The sequence below is a fragment of the Kogia breviceps genome, chromosome 19, assembly GCF_026419965.1.
Source record: "Kogia breviceps isolate mKogBre1 chromosome 19, mKogBre1 haplotype 1, whole genome shotgun sequence".
Classification (NCBI taxonomy): Eukaryota; Metazoa; Chordata; class Mammalia; order Artiodactyla; family Physeteridae; genus Kogia; species Kogia breviceps.
In genome coordinates this window covers 34,443,621-34,463,322 of record NC_081328.1, presented here as the reverse complement: position 1 = coordinate 34,463,322, position 19,702 = coordinate 34,443,621, and the positions used below count along the sequence as shown (strand labels likewise).

The window sequence follows — 19,702 nt, the reverse complement described above, 5'->3', positions numbered from 1 at the left end:
CCTGACTCCCTGGCTCTGGCCTTCTCTGCCATTCCCCCAACCTGCTCCCTCTGGCCCAAGCCCCACCAGGGCCCCCGTAAACACCGTCCTCCCGCCCCCCTTCCCTGGAGCCAAGGAAACTCATCTCCAAGCACTTTTTGGCTTCTAAGCCTTCCAGCCTCAGGCTGCTGGGTGGTTGGTAAACAGCTTGTTAAGGTGATTAACGCTGCAATTAAAGCTGGAAAAACCGAGGCCAGGGTACTGGCTGAAGGCTCTCCCTTCTCCTCCCCCTCTCTGTTCTCCCCCTGTCCTCCTCTTCCATCCCCTCCGGGCTTGGCTGATGCAACTCAGCCTGACTTGGCAAACCAGAGCCTTCCCCTAGGCTGGGAGGCTGCACGTCAAGTGTCCAGTTGGTCTCAGCTGCCCAGAATCCCTTCCCTGCGGAGGTTGGGGGCTCTGCTGGCCTGGGGAGTAAGTGGTAGTGATGGTGTGTTGCTGGGGCAGGTGGTGTGCAGAGGCTGATTTGAGGTGAGGTCTCTAAGATCCACTAGTGCCTGGGACCCCTCAAAGGGAGGGGCCTCAAGGACAGGGGTAGAGACCATCCTTCTCGTCGGTCCACTTTCGCAAGTGAGAAGGGCGGCGGCCGTCTCCTTCCAGTAGAGGGGCAGGAGTTTCCTTTCTCCAGGCTCTCAGAATCAGGGTGGCTCCCAGAACATCTGAGGGGCTGGGAAGTGCCAGACCCTGAGCCTTGCATCCCGGGAAGCAAAACATAAGGACTTAAAACTAAGATCCTTAAAAAAACTTAGGTCCTTAAAACTAAGGACCCACTGGGTCCGTGCCTCCCCTCCCTTCAGCATCAGCTCTAGCCAACCCGCGAGGGCCCTCGAGGCTCCTGCTCTCAGGCTCCCCAACAAGCCTCCTTCCTCTGCACCCGGTGAGTCCTAGGACAGGAGTTATTCTGCAGGTGGGGTCTCCAGGGAGTGTGTTCCCAGACCCCCATCTCCGCCTGTCATGCTGCCGTCCTTCTTTCAAGGCGTAATTCAAACCCCACCTCCCCCGTGAAGGCTTTCTACGTTTCCTTCCCACCCACCACCAGCTGCCCCTGCCCTTTCCTCTGACAACGCATCCAGTCCCTCTGACCGCGTCAGGTTTGCCCAGCTGGGGGCCTGTCCAGGGTGGGTCCTGCTTCTGGCCATGGAGCTCGTCTCCCAGGCCTGTGCCTCCCTTCCCCAGGCTTCAGTCATCTGTGGTAGCAGCTCCTAGAACAGTGCGTGGAATAGAGCAGGCGCTCAATAAATATCGGTTGAATCCTTTTTGGAGTGCACCTAGAGATCGGTGGATCGACAAATGTGGTAAGTGCAGCCAGGGTCCTGGGTCTGAATCAGGCACATTGAGGGTGGGATGGGGCAGGAGGCTAGGTGGGCAGTAAGCCCCATGTCCCCTGCCACCATCGTCAACAGCAACTCTGATACACCGAGCAGTATGCACCATATGCTGGGTGCCTTGTGAAGCGTTTTACACATATTATCCATTTAGTCCTTGCAACAACTACCTGCCAGGCAGGTAGCATTATTCCTACGTTACAGATGAGAAAACTGAGACTTAGAAAGGTTAAGTGACTTGCCCAAGATCACGCAGTGGAGGCAGGACTGACTCCAGGTCAGCTGACTCCAGCGTGCACATTCCCGACTACAGCATTAAGCTTTTCCAAGCATCAGCCCCGGGGGGAAGAAGCCCAGCCCCTCCCGCCTCCACTTCTCCCAGGGAAGAACTCAGGGAGGAGGGCTGGAGGGTTGGGGTGGGCATAGCTGCCCAGCTCTCTGACACTCTGCCCTGGTGTCTTAGTAACCTGAGCTGCAGAAAAGCCCATGAAGAGCGCCCATTCTCCAGACAGACCAGGGTTCAAATCCCAGCATTGCCATGTATTAGTTATGTGAACTTGACAGAGATTGGACCTCTCTGAGCCTCAGCTTCCCCATCTGAAAATTGAGTCCTATACCACCCCGCTCCCTGGCTGTTGCAAGGATAACATGCAAAGTGCCTGGCATAGAGTAGTTTAGCAAATCCAGCCCTTATTAAGGTTTGGAGAACAGTGATCCTCAGGGCAGACTGGGGTTCCCTCGCCCCCCTCTTCTTCCCTGAAGGTTGTCACGAGGCAACGGGTGTAGTCAAGAAGCACCTGGCAGAAGATGGGCTCAGCTGCCCCACCTAGGCACTCTGCCAGGTCCCCCACCCAAGTCCCTGTCCTCGTGGCTCTCCTACCCACCGGGGCTGGTGAAGAGGGCCACCTGCCTGGCCTGGAGGTGAGGAGAGGAGGAAGGGGAGGTGAGGGGCGGGGCTGACCCTGAGGGAGGTCACCCGGGCAGTTAATCCAGCCTGACAGAGCACGGATGAGCAGGGAGGAATTAGGGAGCTTACAACATCCTTTCATCCCGAAGCAGCCCGCCCCGCCAGCCTGCCCGCCCAGGCTCCCTCCTTCCTTCCTCTCTCTTTCTGCCCTTTTTTTCCCTCTCCCTCCCTTTGCTGGCAGCCCAGTCCTAATAAAATGCAGTGTCTCCAGCAAGTCTGCCCGGCTGCCGCCTCGCTGCTCCTGCCTGCACGCAGCCCTCAACCCAAACTGCTCAGCTCAGCCCCGCCTGGCAGCTGCCACTTAACCCTTGCCAGCCTGGCTGGTGTCCGTGGGCTGGAGGCCCTCCTCCCTTCCACCACCCTCGGGCGTGGTGGGAGAGGAGGCCTATTTCCTGAGAGGCAGAAGGGTGAGGTGAGGGCTGGAGGGCCCCCACGTCCTGGAGCCCTACTGTTCCACAAGGCCCTTCTGTCTTCTGCTTTCTTATCCTTATTCTGCTTTGTGCCTCACCGTAGCCACAGAGGCCAAAAGGGTGGGGATTGTTGTTCCCATTTGACAGATGAGGAAACTGAGATTCTGACAGAGAGGTTCCAGGCTAAGCTGGGTCACCTTGGCTACTGGGTGGTGTTGCTGACTCTCCATCCCAGACTTTTTCCAGTACAGGGAGCTGCCTATACCTGTGTGTGTGTGTGTGTGTGTGTGTGTGTGTGTGTGTGTGTGTGTGTGTGTGTGTGTGTAATGCTCGGGTGACTTGAGCAACGTGTGTGTGCACCTGTGTACCCCTTGGAACACACGATTTGTATATTTGTGTGATGCTACCATGTCTCAGGTGTGCGTTTGGGTCTGTGTACTGGCCTCAGAGGGCAACACGTTTGCCTGAGGTGGGAGTCCGTGTATGTGTGATGGTAGAGAGATGCATTTCTTGGTACGTGTGTGTATAAGCGAGAGAGGTGGCTTCAGAAGCGTGTGCATACATTCACGCTGTCTCGCATCTGTGCCAAGACGTCTGTTCACACACACACACTCCTCCGTTCCTACTGCCACCTCCAGCTCTCTCTGTCCCCAGAGTCTCGGAGTCTGGCAGCTGGAAGAGGAGGGTGGCGGCACTGCTGGCGCAGGCCAGCAGCCGCAGCAGCAAGAGGGCTCTGAGTCAGGGCCCAAGCACTCCCAGGGAAGGTCAACGTGGAAACCCCTGTCTGTTTCCGTGGTCCAGCCTGGATCCCAGTACCCTGGGGTCCCTGCCAGCTGTGGGAGCAGTGGTGTTCCCCCTGCCCGAGGCTTCACCTTCACCCCCAGCTGAAAGGGATAGACAGGAGGGTGAGGGGCCAGGGCATGGAGGCAGGCGGTTTACACACGTGTGCAAGCGTGTCTGCGTGTGAGCCCAAGATCAAAGAGCAGCTCTGAGGTGACCCGGTGGCAGTGGCGGAGGGCTGCTGGCTGGCAGGGGATGCCAAGCCACCAAGCAGAGTGGAGTCAGGGGGGCCAAGGGCTGGGAGCCTCCACTCCCCAGACCGTGGGGGCAGCCATGGGGTAAGGAGCACCTAATACCCGGGGCCGGCCTCAGCCCAGTCCTTGAGCCCAGAGCCCCAGCAGTAGGTCCCAGGGTTGACTCCCCCAGGAGACCCTGGAGGCTCAGAGGGCTTTCCCCACCAAACACCTTCCCCAACTCCCGGCCCTCCACTGAGAGCTGCCTGCCTCTAGCCTCCAGTTCAAAGAGCACAGTGGTTATTTTCTTCTTTTTTATTAATGTTATATATAAAGATGGGTCCAATAAGAAAGCAGAAATGAGAAGGCTGGGAGGGGGTGGGACTTGGCTTCGTTCCTCTACCCCTGGGGTGGGACTCTTGGAGATCCACCATGTCTCTCCTCTCGCCTGCGCCTCCCACAAATCCAAATCCAGCCGGAGCCCACATCTGTTTCTCTCAGCTCACGACGCACAGGCAGGTACATCCAGGAGGAAAGGGCCACATAAATAGGAAACCACAGTAGGGAGGAGGCTGCTTCTCTCTGTTGCTTTAAAAAAAAAAATACATACTATATATATAGCTACAGTCTTCTACCTCTCCTTTTCTTCGATGTTCGACCACATCAGGGGTGGAGGAAAGTTAGCTCTGGGGGGCGTCTGGGCCAGGAAGGGACAGTGCCACTGACCCTTCAGACAGCCACCCCTCACCCCTAAAGGCACCGAGGTATAACCCTTCCCTTGTGCCCCGTGCACCTCACCCGACATTCTCCGTCTTGGCGGGAATTATCTGTTTCCAAGGCCACCGGAAAGGGGGTGTTTTGGGGTTTGGCTTGCCTTGGAGATTTGGGGTTTGGCGCCAACGCTGCCAACTTACTGGAGGATAGGAATAGGTGGGGTGCAGGCAAGCAGAGGCACCCATGCAGGGGAGATTGGTCCTATCTGTTAACAATGCCCTTTGTCTTCCTATTTTTCAACAGCTTTTGAAACCAAAGTTGTGCAAAGTCCTGTACATGGAAGAAGAAATGGGTCCTCGGGAAGGATGCCTGGGATCCACCCCTCCTCTCCAACCAAAGCAGGGGAGGGGAGGTGCCCCTTGAGTTCTCTCTAAAGCCACAAATATTAAAAGCTTCCCTTACTTGGGGGCTTTTCTTTGGTTTAACCCTCAAACCCTAAATGAGGGCTAAAAGTTCAGGGCGGGGCTCGTTGAGGTCCCCACCCTGAGTCCCAGTCTCAAGATTCAATGTCTTTTTGGCAGAGGGAATGCTCAGTTAAGGGGCAGCCCAGGTCCCCGTGGCAGGAGCTTAGGCCTGGCAGGTCCCAGAATCCACAGTGCCTGGTGCCCCAGCCCAGGCCTGACCTGAAGATGCTCCACGGTGTCCCCAGTGCCCAAGGAATCCAGTCTAGGGACTAGGTACTAAGTTTTAGAATCTGGAAGGTGATGAGCCATTTAAAGCCAATCCAGGCTCTTAGAGCAGAAGGGAAACAGCTGTCCCAGCTGGAGTGAAGTTCCCAAACATCTGGAGGGGCACCCCAGTGTCTAGGCAGGGGAAGGGAAATTCAGGGGGCATCCTTGGTCCATGCAAATTTCATCTGGAAGCTCTTGGGTCCCTGGAGGAAGGGGCAAGGGAAGTGGGGAAAGGGGTGTCCTTTCCCCTGTGCTCCTCGATGATTCCTGAGTGTTGGCTAGGACGGAGGCGCCTTCTGCTTGGTCCTGGGGTTCCTTCGTGAGAGGTTCAGGCCAGGTGAGTGCTCAGTACACAGCCCCAGGGTTGGGCGGGGGCCCGGGGGAGGCATGGTGCAGGGCGGCTGGTTGAGGCGGCGGCTGCTGTAAGTGGGGTCCACTCAGGTTCTGTGCATGGTACCAGGAGTTGGTGGGGTCGTCCAGGTAGCTGGGGGAAGCACTGTACGGGAGCGGCGGGGGCAGCTGGCTGCGGGCAGGGGCTGGAGTAGAGTGGGAAGAGGTGTCCCAGAGAGCGGGTGACGGTGGTGAGTTGCAGGCCATGGAATCACTGTTATTGGGGCTGTGCTCCAGGGGCGCCTCCCCATTCTTGTACAGCTTCTTGAATTTGGAGCGGCGGTTCTGGAACCAGATTTTCACCTGCCCCAGAGAAGAAAGGGGGAGCCAGTTAGCCTCGCAGAACGCTGAGTGAAAACCCATCAGGGAGCCCAGCCTAGAGAGGGCAAGGCCAGCACCCACCGTCACACAAGACCCAGGCAAAACCCAGGCACCTGAACCCCCAGGCCAGCATCTTTTTTCTGTCAGGGACAGAACTTCGGCCAGGAACTTCTGACTGCCTAGGTCCAAATTTTGCTCTGCCACTTACTAAGCATGTGACCTTGGGCAAGTCACTTAACCTCTCTGGTTCTTGCTTTCCTCATCTACAAAATGGGGATGATGGCAGCACTATTACCTACCTCGTAGCATTATTATGGTGCTCAAATAAGTTAAGACAAATAAAGAACTCAGAACAGCCAGCCATACTACTGACATAGTAAGCACTGAATAAAAGGCAGCCCAGGTGGGAGATGGGCGGTTTGCGGTATTTTGTTCACATTGGAAACCCATGAGCAGAGGTGCACAGATACACAGAGACAAATGCACACCCACATAAGCACCTCCGTGCGCGGCAATGTACGCACTCACAGCTTCACACGCGAGACACCAGGCTATAAAGATACACACATGCACAGATACAGCCAGATAAACACCCTGCAAACACGAGCACCCACGTTCACACACTCAGGAACCCTCCAGGGCTGGCTAATGGGGGTGACCTGGGGACTCAAGAGCAGGTGAGCCATGATTCCCCAAATTTCCCTTGGGGTTTCTCCCCCTCCCCCTGCTGCTCTCCACCCCATGACTGGTACAAACAATGAATCAGCTCATCACCGGGTGACCCAGATTCCCAGCGGACCAGGCCCCACGCAGCCGCAACCCAGGCCCGCCTGTCAACACCTGTGTAGGGAGCCAGGCGTCCGCCACTCCTCCCCTGATCAGTGACAGGCTGCTGGGGGCTTTAGGGACAGACCGGGGCTGGGGGGAGTGCCAGCTCTGAGTTCCTGTCCCCCTTTGTGGGGAATCTCTGTTCTTGGCTCCCGGCACACACAAAGGGGTGGAGAATTTGGTGCTGAGCAGGAATGCAGCCTTTTGATACAAGCACATATTTTTGTACACGCACTCACCCCTGTGCCCAGTCAAGTACATCTGCTTTGCCATCTATAAGCACAGTGACCCTTGAAAGGTCTCACTCCTTAAGTGTGCTTTCCCACATGTACACAGATCCATTAGCCTGTGTGCCAATATACATGAATACCCATATATGTACCCCTCTTACACACACATGCCTAGCCTGGGGGGAGACACGGTGTAGACTCCTATCAGTGACCAACCCTGTGAGTGACCCACACTGCTGTGGGCCTGTGGGAGCTGGCGATTCTGGGGTACAGGGAGGACACCTCTCCTTGTGAGAGACTCAGTCGCACAGGTTCACAAATATGCACGCCTGTACACGCACGTGCTAATGCACAAACTTCCAACAGAGGTTGAGATCTGGGGGCCCCTCCACCCACAGGCAAGGGTTTCAAGGCCCTGCGGGGAACTTAAGAGGCCATCTAGGCTCAGCAGCGCCTGGGGAGTCCCGGGGTCCCGCGGGGCCCCACCGAGTCCTCGAGGCCCTCGACCGCCCACCACTGACCTGCGTCTGCGTGAGGCCCAGCTGCGCGGCCAGCTCGGCGCGCTCGGGCAGCGCCAGGTACTGGGCCTTCTGGAAGCGGCGCTGCAGGGCGGCCAGCTGGTAGCTGGAGTAGATCGTGCGCGGCTTTCGGACCTTCTTGGGCTTCCCGTTCACCATGCGCACCTCGGCTTCCGGTTCCTCCTTCACGGACACTGCGGGCAACGCACGGGGCAGTGGGCGGCTCAGCCTCGGCCTGCGACCCACCCTCCGGCCCACCTACTCACCCCGGGACTTCCCGGCTGCTCGCTCCGCCGCCGGCACCCCGGGCGGGAGCTGCGGCCGCAGTGCCGGGCCGGCGGCCGCCCGCGACGCGGCGCTCCCCCGCTCCCAGCTCCGCGCCCCCAGAGCGCGGTCCCGGCGCCAGGCTATCACCGGACGCGCACGGCCGCCGCCTCGCTCTCCGCAGCTCCCGCCACCGTCTGCCCGCCGCCCTGTCACCCGCACCACGCCGTCGGTCGCTTCTCTCCCTCTTTCCCTCCCGTCCTCCCTTCCTTATTGTTCTTTAAACTTTTTATTTTAGAATAGTTTTAGATTTTCAGAAAAGTTGCAGACACACCAGACTCCCTTTTTTCCTTCCTTCGCCCTTTCTTCTCTTCCTTTCTTGTGTCCTTTCTCTCACTGTGTCTCTCCACTTTTACGCTGACTCCACTTTGCTCTTTTTCAGTTTCTCCACTCTCCGCTGCTGCTTCCTTCCCCGTTCCGGTAATTCTGAGGGGTCTCTCTCCGTGTCCCCCTCACCTTTCTCCCTCCCCCCCAGCCCAGATCCAAAGCGGGGTCGCAGAGCTTCCAGCGCCCGCTGCCTACCCGCCAGCCCTCTACAGCCCGATGGAGGACCGCCTGCTGAAGTGCCCGGAAAGCACCTGGAGCAGGAGGTTCTCTGACATCCACAGCCCCTGCGTCCTCGCCTCGCTCACCCGGATCCTCACCCAGGACCACGGCGCCCCGCACGCACCACGCCCCGAAGGCGCGCAGTCTCGGGACTGCAAGGTCGTCTGTCCCTTCTGGGGGGTCATCTAGCCCACCTTCTCTAACTTCGGACAGTACATTTCTTACCCGGGGGCGCGTCCCTAGATTTCGGCTCCAATTCCTCGCCTTTTTCTCGCTCGCTCGGGAACCTCCCCGTGTCTCCCACTCTCCCGCAACCCCGTGGTCCTCACCTGGGTCCTGCGCGGGCAGTGGCTGTTCCCGGTAGGCTCCGTATTGCCGGTAGGAGGTTCCGTAGGTATACTCGGACTTGGGCGAATACGCGCCCGTGCCTGCAAGCCCGTTGAGGTTGAACTGGTGGTGGTAGGTGTAGGGGTTCACGGTCTGGCCGTAGGGCTGGCCTGAGTAGTAGTCGTGCTGGGGAGCGCTGTAGTAGCCCAGGTCAGTGACGGAAGACTCCGGCAGGGTGGGCGAGTCCTTGGAACCCGCATGGCAGCTGAGTGAGCTGGAGATATCGGTGAGGATGCTGCTGAGCTTGCGATCGAAGGAGCCACTCATCCTGGCGGGCGCCGCGCCACCCCCCGGGCTGGCCTCGGCCGGAGCGCCGGAACGGGCCGGAGCGCGGGGGAGGCGGAGGAGACGAGGCGGGGGTGCGTGTCAGGAGGGCGAGGGGAGGGCCCGGCAACGTCTCTGGGGAGGGTCGGCCGAGGGGCGCTTAGACCATCGCCGGTCTTCCGGCGGTCGCGGCGCGCCTCTCGTCGCGTCCCAAGCCACAGTCAAATGCTGCCAGCTCCGCCCGGCCAGCCGGTTATAGACTCAATAGTGGAGTCGCAGAGGGAGGCCCCAGCGCTCTGATTGGTTGCAAGTCTTGCCTTCCAGGCAAAACATGCTCTTGAGCTCTTTCGTTCCTCTCTCTCTCCCTCTCTCTCTCTCTCTCTCTCTCTCATTCTTTGTTGTTACCCAACACACACACACACACACACACACACACACACACACACACACACACACTCACTCACACAGACCCCTCTGTTCCTCCTCCTGTGGATCCCTCCCTCAGCCCAGATAAACCCCCAGTGTCTCTGAAGGAAAGAGTGGGAGGAGGGTGTCTACCTGTAGAGTCCCCAGGATCCTTCAGTCTGTCTGTCTCTCTGGCTGTGGGTGGAAGGTGGGCTCAGGTGCGACAGAGAAGGAGGGGAATTTGCCTATTGGGTGTTTGTGGAGGGAGGTGGTCCAAGGTGTGTGTGTGGGGGGAAATGACAGGCAGACAAACATGCCCAAAGTAGAAGGACCCAGGGCTCATGATAATGTTCTAATTTCTTTTAAAATCAGAAGAAAGGAGAACATTTTAGGTTGAAGAAAAAAATGGTTGAGTGTATATTAATATATTTATTGTCTTTACAGCAATGCAGTCACAAAGTGTAATTTTTAAAATATATTCTTAATGGAGGAAGGGGCCCATCAGGCAAAAGTGCCTTGGGCCTATGAAAGTCATCATTGGGTCCAGGGAGGGTCCTATTGGAGAGGGCCTGGTAGGCAGGTGTGCGGATGAGGGGCTTATGGAGAGGGTGGAGGTGCACAGCCTGTGTGTGGTGATGTTAGTTATCTCCAAAACTTGCAGAGATGGCCTAGGCTTGCTGGAGGGAACAGGGAACCTGGGGTCCCCATGAGGATGGGTGGGACACAGGCTGGATATCTGTGTGCTTCGGTAAGTTTGGGGGCAGATTCTGTGTATCTGGGACAGCACTGGGGGAGTGTGGGCATTTTTAGAGATCAGGTGTACTTGAGGTGTGTGACATGAGGATTTCAAGTGTTCCGCAGTAGATACAGAGTTCATTTACATGCAGAGAATGTATGTGAGTGCAGGAGTGTGAGTGTGAGAAAGTGTACCAGTGTATATGGGGGGGCTGTAAGCAGTGTGAGCGGAGGACCATGGAATGGGGTGTCTGTGTGTGAATGCGTAGTTGTAAACCTGTGTACATAAAACTCTCAGCACCTTCCCGATCTCTGGTAGTTGGGAACCATGATTGCTCCACTGAACCCCCTCCCCCCAAGAAAGCTCTGAAGAAGAGGCTCTGCTCCCTGGGGACCCCCACCTCCTAGTTCTGTCTGGCCCACAAGGCCAGGCCTCTAAGGCATCCAAATTGTTCCCAACGCTTTAGCCCATTTATCCATTCCACTCTCAATTCTGTTCTCCGCCTTTCTTGGTGGGGGGAGGGGGAGCTCCTCCCAATATCATTTCCTAGCCACATGTAACGTTCACGCAGGGCTCCCGGTCAATTCTTCTCCTGTCCCCTTTCCCTGCCTGGCCGGCTGACGCGTCCCAGGGACACGCAGTGCCAGCGCGCCACCTTCTGGTCAGTCCTGGCCTCTGCGGCCTCCCCAAGTCTCGCCCAGCCCCGAGGAAGGGTCTCCTTCATAGACTCCGTCCGGTAGAGAAGCGTGCAGGGGGCTCTGTGCCCCTTGCCAAAGTCAGACAGTCAGGGCGGGCTGCCAGGGTTCTAAGGGCTTTGAGAGCTGCCGTTGCCTGAGACAGAGGACCACAGTCCGCGGGCCGAGGGGCAGGAGTGCCCGCCAGGTCCAGGTGGCTCCAGGGAGGCGTGGGAAAGGTGGGGAAGGGGGAAGGGCTAGGGGAGCGCTATCTGTCTATCTCCGCGGCCCCCCGGCGCCATTCCGCCACTCCGAGCCCGTGGCGGGGCGAGTTACCACCCGCTCTGGATGCCCTCTGTTCTGTTGCCAAGAGGGCGCCTGGAGACGCCGCGACGCTAGGGGCAGGAAGGGCACCGGGCAGACCGGCTCCCCCTCCCAGGATGAGAGCGGGGGAGGCTGAGAGGGCCTGCTTTGGAGCCCCCCAGCTCTCCAAAGCGTCGGATAAGCCCCTTTTCGGGGGCTCACTCATTCATCCATCCATCAACTGAGACAGAGAAGGGCCAGGTAATTCAGAGAAAGCAGAGTCCATCTTGCTTACGCGGTTCTCACAGAGGCCTCGCTCTCTTCCCTCCTCACTGCTGCTCCTGAGTAAAGTGAAGGAGCCCTGGGCTGGGAGTCCGGAATCCTGGAATCATGAAAGGGTGGTGGTGATGGTGGGTTATGTTAGGATAATTTCTATGCTGCATTCTGCTCTGAAAGTCCAAGAGTTCTAGAAGTGGATTAAAACTGCAGCATTAGGGACTTAAGTGAGCAATTAAACAATTGTTTGGTAATGTGAGGTTAGTATCTGGTGCCCCATTGCCTTCTGTGCTCCAGGACACCAGGGACTGCATCTGTCCAGTTTACTACCTTCCAGTTACCTAGGGCAGGTCCTGGCACACACCACCTCAGTGTTCAGTAGATGTTTGTTGAATAAATAACTGAGACCCCCTAATACTGGAGAGGGGCTGAATCATCTTGGCTGGGTATGCTTGTGGGGTTAGAAAAAGGGGTGGCATGGAGCAGGCGCTGGCATCAAGCGGTCCCACTCTAGGGTTTGAGCAGGAACAGCTTCCCAGATGGGGCCATATGGCCCCAAAGGGGTCGGTCTGTCAGGCCAGCAGGACTGGAGCCACCAGACACTGGGCTGGCACCTGCCAGCTCAGGGTGGCGAGGTTGCCAGAGGATACAGTGGGACCAGTGCCACCCACTGCACCTCGCCTGAGCCAACAAGATGAGCAGGTGTCAGTCTGGCCAGAGTCCTGCCCCTGGTGGAGGGGTGATGGAGGGCAGTCAGTCAGGTGCCTCTGGGAGGCTGGGGGCAGGGAGAAAGGGCAGTGCTGGCCAGGTCAGAGTCCATTGCCCACCCTCTCTCTGGCATGAGAACAGGTACCTTGTTGAAGCAAGCTGTTCCCTGAAGCCTAAGTATTATGCCACCTGGGCACGGCCACAGCAACTGGGCTCATAGGGTGCCAGGTCTGAGGGGAGGAACTTAGGAAGGACAGAAGCAGAGGGTGAGCCGGCCAGCCCTTGCTCTCTTCATTGCCTGGTGAGCTGGCGCCATCTAGTGGTCACTGTGAGGAGGCGAGTCCAGCTCTACTGCGGAGACCTGGGAAGCGGGCCACCTGTGGGACCCCACCATCATACCCAGCAGGAATGTTATCTTTACTTATTGTAGGACCCCTATCAACACTAAATATTCACTTTCATCATCACCTTGCCTTACTCTGCAGCTGCTGCCTCTCCCTCCTCCCACCCATCCTTGTCCAGCCAGTGGCTCCTTCCTTTAGGTTTCTCATTAATAAATCAAAAAGTGGATTACTAGATGGCCTCTGAGGTCCCTTCAAGCTCTGATGTTCGAAGATTTTTAATTCTAGAACGCTTGTCTCTTAAGGGGGAAATTCCCCCTACCTTTTCACCAACTCCCTTGGAGATCCACGCCAGGCCTTCAGCACTTTGCAGCCTGGATGTTTTTCTTCTTTCTGGGGCCCTTCATCCATCCATCAAATCCTTCCTGAGCGTCTACCATACTAGCTTCTGGGGATGGAATAGTGAACAAGGCACACACAATGGCCTCCTCCACGGAGCCCAAGGTTTAGTGGGGGAAGTGGATACACATGCAGCCAGTTTCACTACAGTGAGTGTGGTATGTGCTGGGATGGGGGTAGCACACGCTGCTGTGACAGCCCAAGGAGGCCCAAACCCTTTGTGGAGGTGGGAGGATATCTGAGCTGAGGCTTGAAGAATGTGTGGGCCTCGGCCAGGTAAAGCAGGGATGAGGGGATGGAGAGGGTTCCCGGCCAAAGGAAAAACCTGTGCAAAGGCTAGTGGGACTTCCTGGGACATAGCGCTGGGGCTGGAGTGGAGTCAGAGCCCCAGAACACGGAGCTCCTGGGACTCCAGAGCAGGAGGGTGGGCTTTATCTGGAGGCTTTAGGAAATCACTGAAATTTTTTAACCAGGGGAGATCGGAGTTTCATTCCAGAAGGGTCCCTCTGGCAGCTGTGTGGGGTTGACTCAGAAGGACAAGATTGGAGGCTGGGAGGCCGCTGCAGAAGCACAGGAGAGGGGTGAGCTGGGTCTGGGTTAAGGAAGAGGCAGTGGAGGTGAAGAGAAGTGGGTGAATTTGAGACGGTTAGAAGGTAGAGTGATAGTGCTTGGCTGCGAATGACAAGGAGCGGGGAACAGCGGGGAATAACATTCAACTTCTGACTTGGGCAACTGCGTGGAAAGTTGGGGCCATTCTCTGAGAGAAAGAACACCAGGGAGAGGGGGTGCTTGATGGGGAAGAGGATGCGTCCTGGTTTTTTTCAACTTTTCACTGGAGTTGAGAAGATTTATGCAGAAAAGTGCACAAACCACAATCAGTGATTTGCACAAACCAAACATGGCTGTGTAACTAGCACCCAGGGTGAGTACCAGGTTGAGAAACATTACCGGCACTCAGACGCCCCCTCCTGTTCCCTTCAGCTACTGCTCCCCAAGGTCTTAACTCCTAGCACCACAGCTCAGTTTTGCATATAATTGGAAGTGTACAGTGTGTACTCCTTCCTGTCTGGCTTCTTTTGCTCAACATAATGTTTGTGAGATTTATCCATATTGTTGGATAAATCATTCATTTTCAGTACTGTAGGCGGGTATTCTAGCATATGAATGTGCCAACATTTATTTATCTGTTCTACTGTTGATGGGCATTTGGATAGTTTCCAATTTGGTGTCCCCATGAACAGTGCTCCTGTGAGCGTTCTTGTACATGTGCTTTGGTGCACATATGTATACAGTTGTTGGACGCGAGGAGTGGGATTGTGAGCCATGGCGTGGGCGTGCATTCTCCTTTAGAAGATTCTGCCAAGTAGTTCTCCAAAGTGATTGTGCCATCAGCTCCATTTTTTTTTTTTTTTTTTTTCCGGTACGCGGGCCTCTCACTGTCGTGGCCTCTCCCGTTGCGGAGCTCAGGCTCCGGACGCGCAGGCTCAGCGGCCATGGCTCACTGGGCCCAGCCGCTCCGCGGCATGCGGGATCTTCCCGGACCGGGGCACGAACCCGTGTCCCCTGCATCAGCAGGCGGATGGACTCTCAACCACTGAGCCACCAGGGAAGCCCCATCAGCTCCATTTTGATCATGCTGAGTCTGTTTCTGAGACATCTAGGAGGAGCTGTCCAGCAGGCAGTTGGCTACATGGATCTGAACAATCAGTAAAGAAGCTGGGATTGGAGATGTAAACTGGGGGCTTGGGACAACTTGTGGTAAGTGAAGTTCCATGGCATGGGTCTGATGGTCCGGGACAGGGGGGTGGAGAGAGAACAGAGGGTCGAGGGTCTCAGGGCAGCACCTGTGAGAGTGACCAGAGAGTGTGAGGCAATGCAGAGGGAGGTGGCCCTGAGTTTGTGGGGGGTCTGGGAGAGTGTTTCAAGGAGGACAGAGTGGTCAGCAAAGTCAAATCCTGCTGTGAACGGCCAGGTGGGGACTGAGATGTGCCCACGGGGTGACACCTCAAGGAGGCTTTTGGTGATATCAAGGAAGAGTTGGTTCAGGGGAAGGGAAGTTTATGGCCGGCTGAAGGGTAAGTGGGAGGGAGGGTGTGCAGAGAGCAAGTGAAGTTTGACTCTGAAAGGAAGAAGAATGGAGAGGGTGGTGGCTGGAGGGCATTTGGCACATGGGGAGGGGTGTCTGTGTGCTTTAAATGGGAGGAAGTCCGTTTAGAAGTCAATTACAGCCGCCAGTAGAGGGGACTTGGGAAAGGATCTGGAAGCCCACCCAAGGGGTTAGGCTTACAGCAAGTTCTCTCTTCAGTTGAGTCAAGAGGAAAGATGACCCGATAAGAGCTAGCTTTCACTGAACATTCTACGCATATGAGTTCGTTCACCCCGCCCACCACCCTATGAGGGGGAAACTGAGGCACAGAGTTGACAGAGGGGGCAACTGAGGCACAGAGAAGCTAAGTAAATGCTGGATTCACAATTTGAGCCCAGGCAGTCTGACTTTTAACCTCTGTGGTAGCTACTCCGTTCTCTGTACTTTTCTGGATGCTTGAAACATTTCAGAGGAAACAGAGTTGTTCAAGACATTTGGGGGTTCCTGTATAGGTGTGTATGCAAAGTAGGTGTGAAGTTAGTAGCTGAGGAGAGGGGAGATGATGCATGGTCCCAGAGGTTTAAGGACAGTGGAGAAAGGTAGGTCCCAAGTGTAGCTGCTGCCATGGGGACCGGGAAGAGGACTGACCAGGGGAAATGGAAGAATATCCAGGGATCCCAGAGCCCTCTTGCTTGTGAGAGGTCATGGGGTTGCAGTGACCCCAGGAGGCATGGTGGGGGTCCCAGGTGGTGGGCTGCTCTCCAGCTGGGCTCAGCACCAGCTGTGGGCAGGTTGTTGAGTTGACCAGGTAGAGGTTGCTTAGCAGGCAAGGGAGGGGCCGACATTAGCGGGGGTTGCTCAAGTGGTTTCCAGGGGACTCTTAAGTTGGGCAAGGAAAGAAGTGGAGGGTAGAGTGATTGGTGGAAAGTGGAGGAGAGTCCAGGCTGGGGTCCCCACAAGGTCAGAGGGAGGCGGCAAGGAGATCACAGAGGGGAAGCTCTTGGGGTCAGAGAGCCAGAGACGAGTCTATTCAAACCGTGGAGGAGAATATCTTGAATGAAGCTGGGGAGGGAGGGTACAAATATAAGAGTTACACCACGCTTCTCAGAAACCGTGCGAGCAAAATCAGAGTGGTGAAATCTTTTTTCAAGTGCGGAAAGAAAAAACAATAACAACATAGAGTTTTTTCTTTAATTAAGTAGTGTTGATTTAAAATATCATGTTAGTTTCAGGTGTAGAGCAAAGGGATTCAGATATATATTTTTTTCCAGATTATTTTCCACTATAGGTTATTACAAGATATCGAATATAGTTCCCTGTGCTATACAGTAAATCCTTGTTGCTTACCTATTTTATGTATAGCAGTTTGTATCTGCTAATTCCATACTCCTAATTTATCCCTTCCCCCTCCCTTTCCCCTTTGGTAACCATAAGTTTGTTTTCTATGTCTGTGAGTCTGTTTCTGTTTTGTAAATAGATTCATTTGCACTATTTTTTAGATTCCACATATAAGTGATGTCATATAATATTTGTCTTTCTATGAATGACTGTGTTGTTTTAATGACAGAAAGACAAATAGAACTGGAATGGGGAGGTAAATAATCAAAACAGAGAACTGCACAATATGCAGAAAAGAATTGGGGCTTGAAGAAGGGGCCGTGAAGCAAACACAGACACTCATATATATGGAATCTCAACAAATTTGGGACGAGTCAGGCAAGTAATTATAAATCAATCAAAAGTTTTTCATCTCCCAAAAGACACAATCTTCAGTCACAAATAGTGGCTCAGGCGTCCTACACAAATGAGCAGGTATCATCATATAGTTTCCTTGACAGCTCTGTGAAACTGAGTGAAGTTACATTACCTGATTCAGAGGGTGCAACTAAAATGTCCCCTGGGAGAACAAAAGGGGATGTTTTGATAACCTACGTCATGGCCTCCAACAGTAGCGAGCTGATTTAATCAGATCTCACCAATGGTCATGCCATGTATATCAAGTCTGAATCATGGCAACAAAAAGATGTTCCACCCCAGCTCTTAGGTACCTTGATTTGAAAAACAGAGTTTCAAATGGTCCTCTTGATTTCTATGAAGGTTTTTAAAATCCACAGAAAGCACAAAACTAAAGGTTGTTGATATCTTATCCATATACAAAGTAATCTTGCTCATCTATTTTGGATATTCAGCAGACAGGGCAAATGTAAACTTTGGCAAGTTCCATTCAGTCTGGAAACTTCTTACCAAAAAATAGAAAAGATCATACCTGCTAAATGGACCACACGTCCTGTGCACAGTGCTGTTGAAAGGAGTGTGATTTACTTTTCTGTGATATTGAGGTTTTCATAATGAATTTTTTTCAGTCACTTTTCAGTTTTCTCAAAATGTGCAGAAGCAGTTAATGAGATCACTTCCTCAGATATGTGCCTGCAAAACAGCTCAATTGCTGTCCATGGCAGAGATATTAAAATGTTGACCTGCTGTAAAATCATATTTTTAAAAGGTGAGATAAAAAGAATGTCTCTAATTTGGAAGTACATTAAAGATGAGCATGGAGAAAGGGATTACAGTAAAACAGATGTTTATGCTGTTTCTCCAGAACTGCTTGATGATCTTTTTATTTTTTTTTTTTCTGTACGCGGGCCTCTCACTGTTGTGGCCTCTCCCGTTGCGGAGCACAGGCTCCGGACGCGCAGGCTCAGCGGCCATGGCTCACGGGCCCAGCCGCTCCGCGGCACGTGGGATCTTCCCAGACCGGGGCACGAACCCATGTCCCCTGCATCGGCAGGCGGACTCTCAACCACTGCGCCACCAGGGAAGCCCTTGATGATCTTTGGAGAGGCCATGAGGAGCCTAGAAAAGGATGAACCAACTGCGTCTGAGTTGTTCAATGTCATGTGTCGGTTGTGACAAAAACTCATATACAGAAAAAAAACCCTCATATTTTGGAAATAAGACTGCTTCAAGACTTTCTTAATTTCTCTACTAAAACTTTAACTTATTTGAAAACTGTATGAGTCTGGGTTCTCCAGAGAAAGAGAACCAATAGAACATTAGATATATAGACAGACTAGATAGATAGATAGATAGATAGATAGATAGATAGATAGATAGATGATAGGTAGATAGATAGATATGGGCATCCATATCTATCTATATCTATCTATCTATCTATAGATATATACTTATTCATTATAAGGAATTGGCTCACATGGTTATAGTAGTTGAGAAGACTTCTGTATCTGTAGTCAGCAAGCTGAAGACCCAAGGGAGATGAGGTATGGTTCCAGTCTGCATCCCAAGACCTGAGACCCAGGAGAAACGATGGTGTAAGTTCCAGTCTCAGTCTGATACTCAGGCTTTCAAAGGACCGGATGAGGCCCTGCACGTTGGAGAGAGCAATTTATAGAGTCAGTGTACTCAGTCTACTAATTCAAAGGCTAATCTCATTTGGAAACACCTTGACAGACACATCCAGAATAATGTTTAACCAAATATCTGGGCACCCCAAGGACACAATCCAGCTGACACATAAAATTAACTATTTCATAATTTCAACTTTGATTTCACAACTTCAAATTACCTCTGTGCTTTCTTTTCCCTGAGAAAGAAGTTAAACTTCTGGTGACATCTGAGTATTTAAAAATGATGGACATTTTGGATACGGATGAATTCATAGATGCAAAAGAATGGATTGATAAAAGCTGGTCGACCAAAAGTCTGTAGATAAATGTAGGACAGGGCTTCCCTGGTGGCACAGTGGTTGAGAGTCCAACTGCCGATGCAGGGGACATGGGTTCATGCCCCGGTCCGGGAAGATCCCGCATGCCACGGAGCGGCTGGGCCCGTGAGCCATGGCCGCTGAGCCTGTGCGTCCGGAGCCTGTGCTCCGCAACGGGAGAGGCCACAACTGTGAGAGGCCCATGTACCGCAAAAAAAAAAAAAAAAAAAAAAGTAGGACATTTCTCAGGAGCTATACACTGATTTCCAGTAGTTTAAAAACCTGCTGTTGTCAGTAAGTAAAATCCTAAGTATTCCACTCTCAAATGTTTATGTTGAGAGGATTTTTAGTTTCACGTCATCGTAGTGGACTGACACCAAGGAATCAGTATAATGTGGGATTGATAAGAGCAGAGCTGTAGGTCCAAGTGAATTTTACATTTGCCTGTCTGGAGTTACACTATTACATAAAAGAAGAGAAGGCCATCCTAAATAAAGACCTCAGGCAGTTCAGTTACTGGAAGCGAAAACAGAAAGAGTCAAATTACCTTACCATGCCATGGGACAGAAAGAAACATCTCATTGCTCTTTTTAAAATTAAATATGGGTAATATCTGTTTAATTTGTCCTACTATATTTTTGTTCTCCTTTTTAAAAGCCTCACATTTATGTATCTTAAGAATACACAGTAGGGGCTTACCTGGTGGCGCAGTGGTTGAGAATCTGCCTGCCGATGCAGGGGACACGGGTTCGAGCCCTGGTCTGAGAGGATCCCACATGCTGTGGAGCAACTAAGCCCGTGCACCACAACTACTGAGACTGCGCTCTGGAGCTTGTGCTCTGCAACAAGAGAGGCCGCGACAGTGAGAGGCCCGCGCACCGTGATGAAGAGTGGCCCCTGCTCACCACAACTAGAGAAAGCCCTCACACAGAAATGAAGACCTAACACAGCCAAAATAAATAAATAAATAAATAAATAAATAAATAAATAATTTTAAAGCTAAAAAAAAAAAAAGAATACATAGTAATAGGGACTTCCCTAGTGGTGCA

General features: G+C 53.5%; 1 protein-coding gene across 2 annotated transcripts; it reads right to left on the bottom strand.

Annotated features, from left to right (window-relative positions):
- Nucleotides 1-4,051: 4,051 nt before the first annotated feature.
- On the bottom strand, nucleotides 4,052-9,234 carry DLX3 (distal-less homeobox 3). Of its 2 annotated transcripts, XR_010838048.1 has the most exons (4): nucleotides 8,683-9,194; nucleotides 7,487-7,677; nucleotides 4,666-5,889; nucleotides 4,052-4,339 (listed from the first exon to the last, which is right to left on the bottom strand). XR_010838048.1 is itself a non-coding variant. In XM_059047388.2 (3 exons), exons 1-3 carry the CDS (start codon nucleotides 9,005-9,007, stop codon nucleotides 5,542-5,544), a joined length of 864 nt encoding a protein of 287 aa, XP_058903371.1. In that variant the 5' UTR covers nucleotides 9,008-9,234; the 3' UTR covers nucleotides 4,052-5,541. The 2 variants fall into 2 exon arrangements, 1 of the variants encoding a protein (XP_058903371.1); XM_059047388.2 differs by having other exon boundaries at nucleotides 4,052-5,889; nucleotides 8,683-9,234.
- Between the last annotated feature and the right edge of the window lie 10,468 nt (nucleotides 9,235-19,702).

What these genes read in the sequence shown, in the direction of transcription:
- DLX3 (XM_059047388.2), bottom strand. Translation starts at nt 9,007, where the DNA reads ATGAGTGGCTCCTTCGATCGCAAGCTCAGCAGCATCCTCACCGATATC. An exon ending in ACTGCCCGCGCAGGACCCAG is followed by an intron (nt 7,678 to 8,682) that starts GTGAGGACCACG and finishes CGTTGCCCGCAG; the next exon opens with TGTCCGTGAAGGAGGAACCG. An exon ending in TGGGCCTCACGCAGACGCAG is followed by an intron (nt 5,890 to 7,486) that starts GTCAGTGGTGGG and finishes TCTCTGGGGCAG; the next exon opens with GTGAAAATCTGGTTCCAGAA.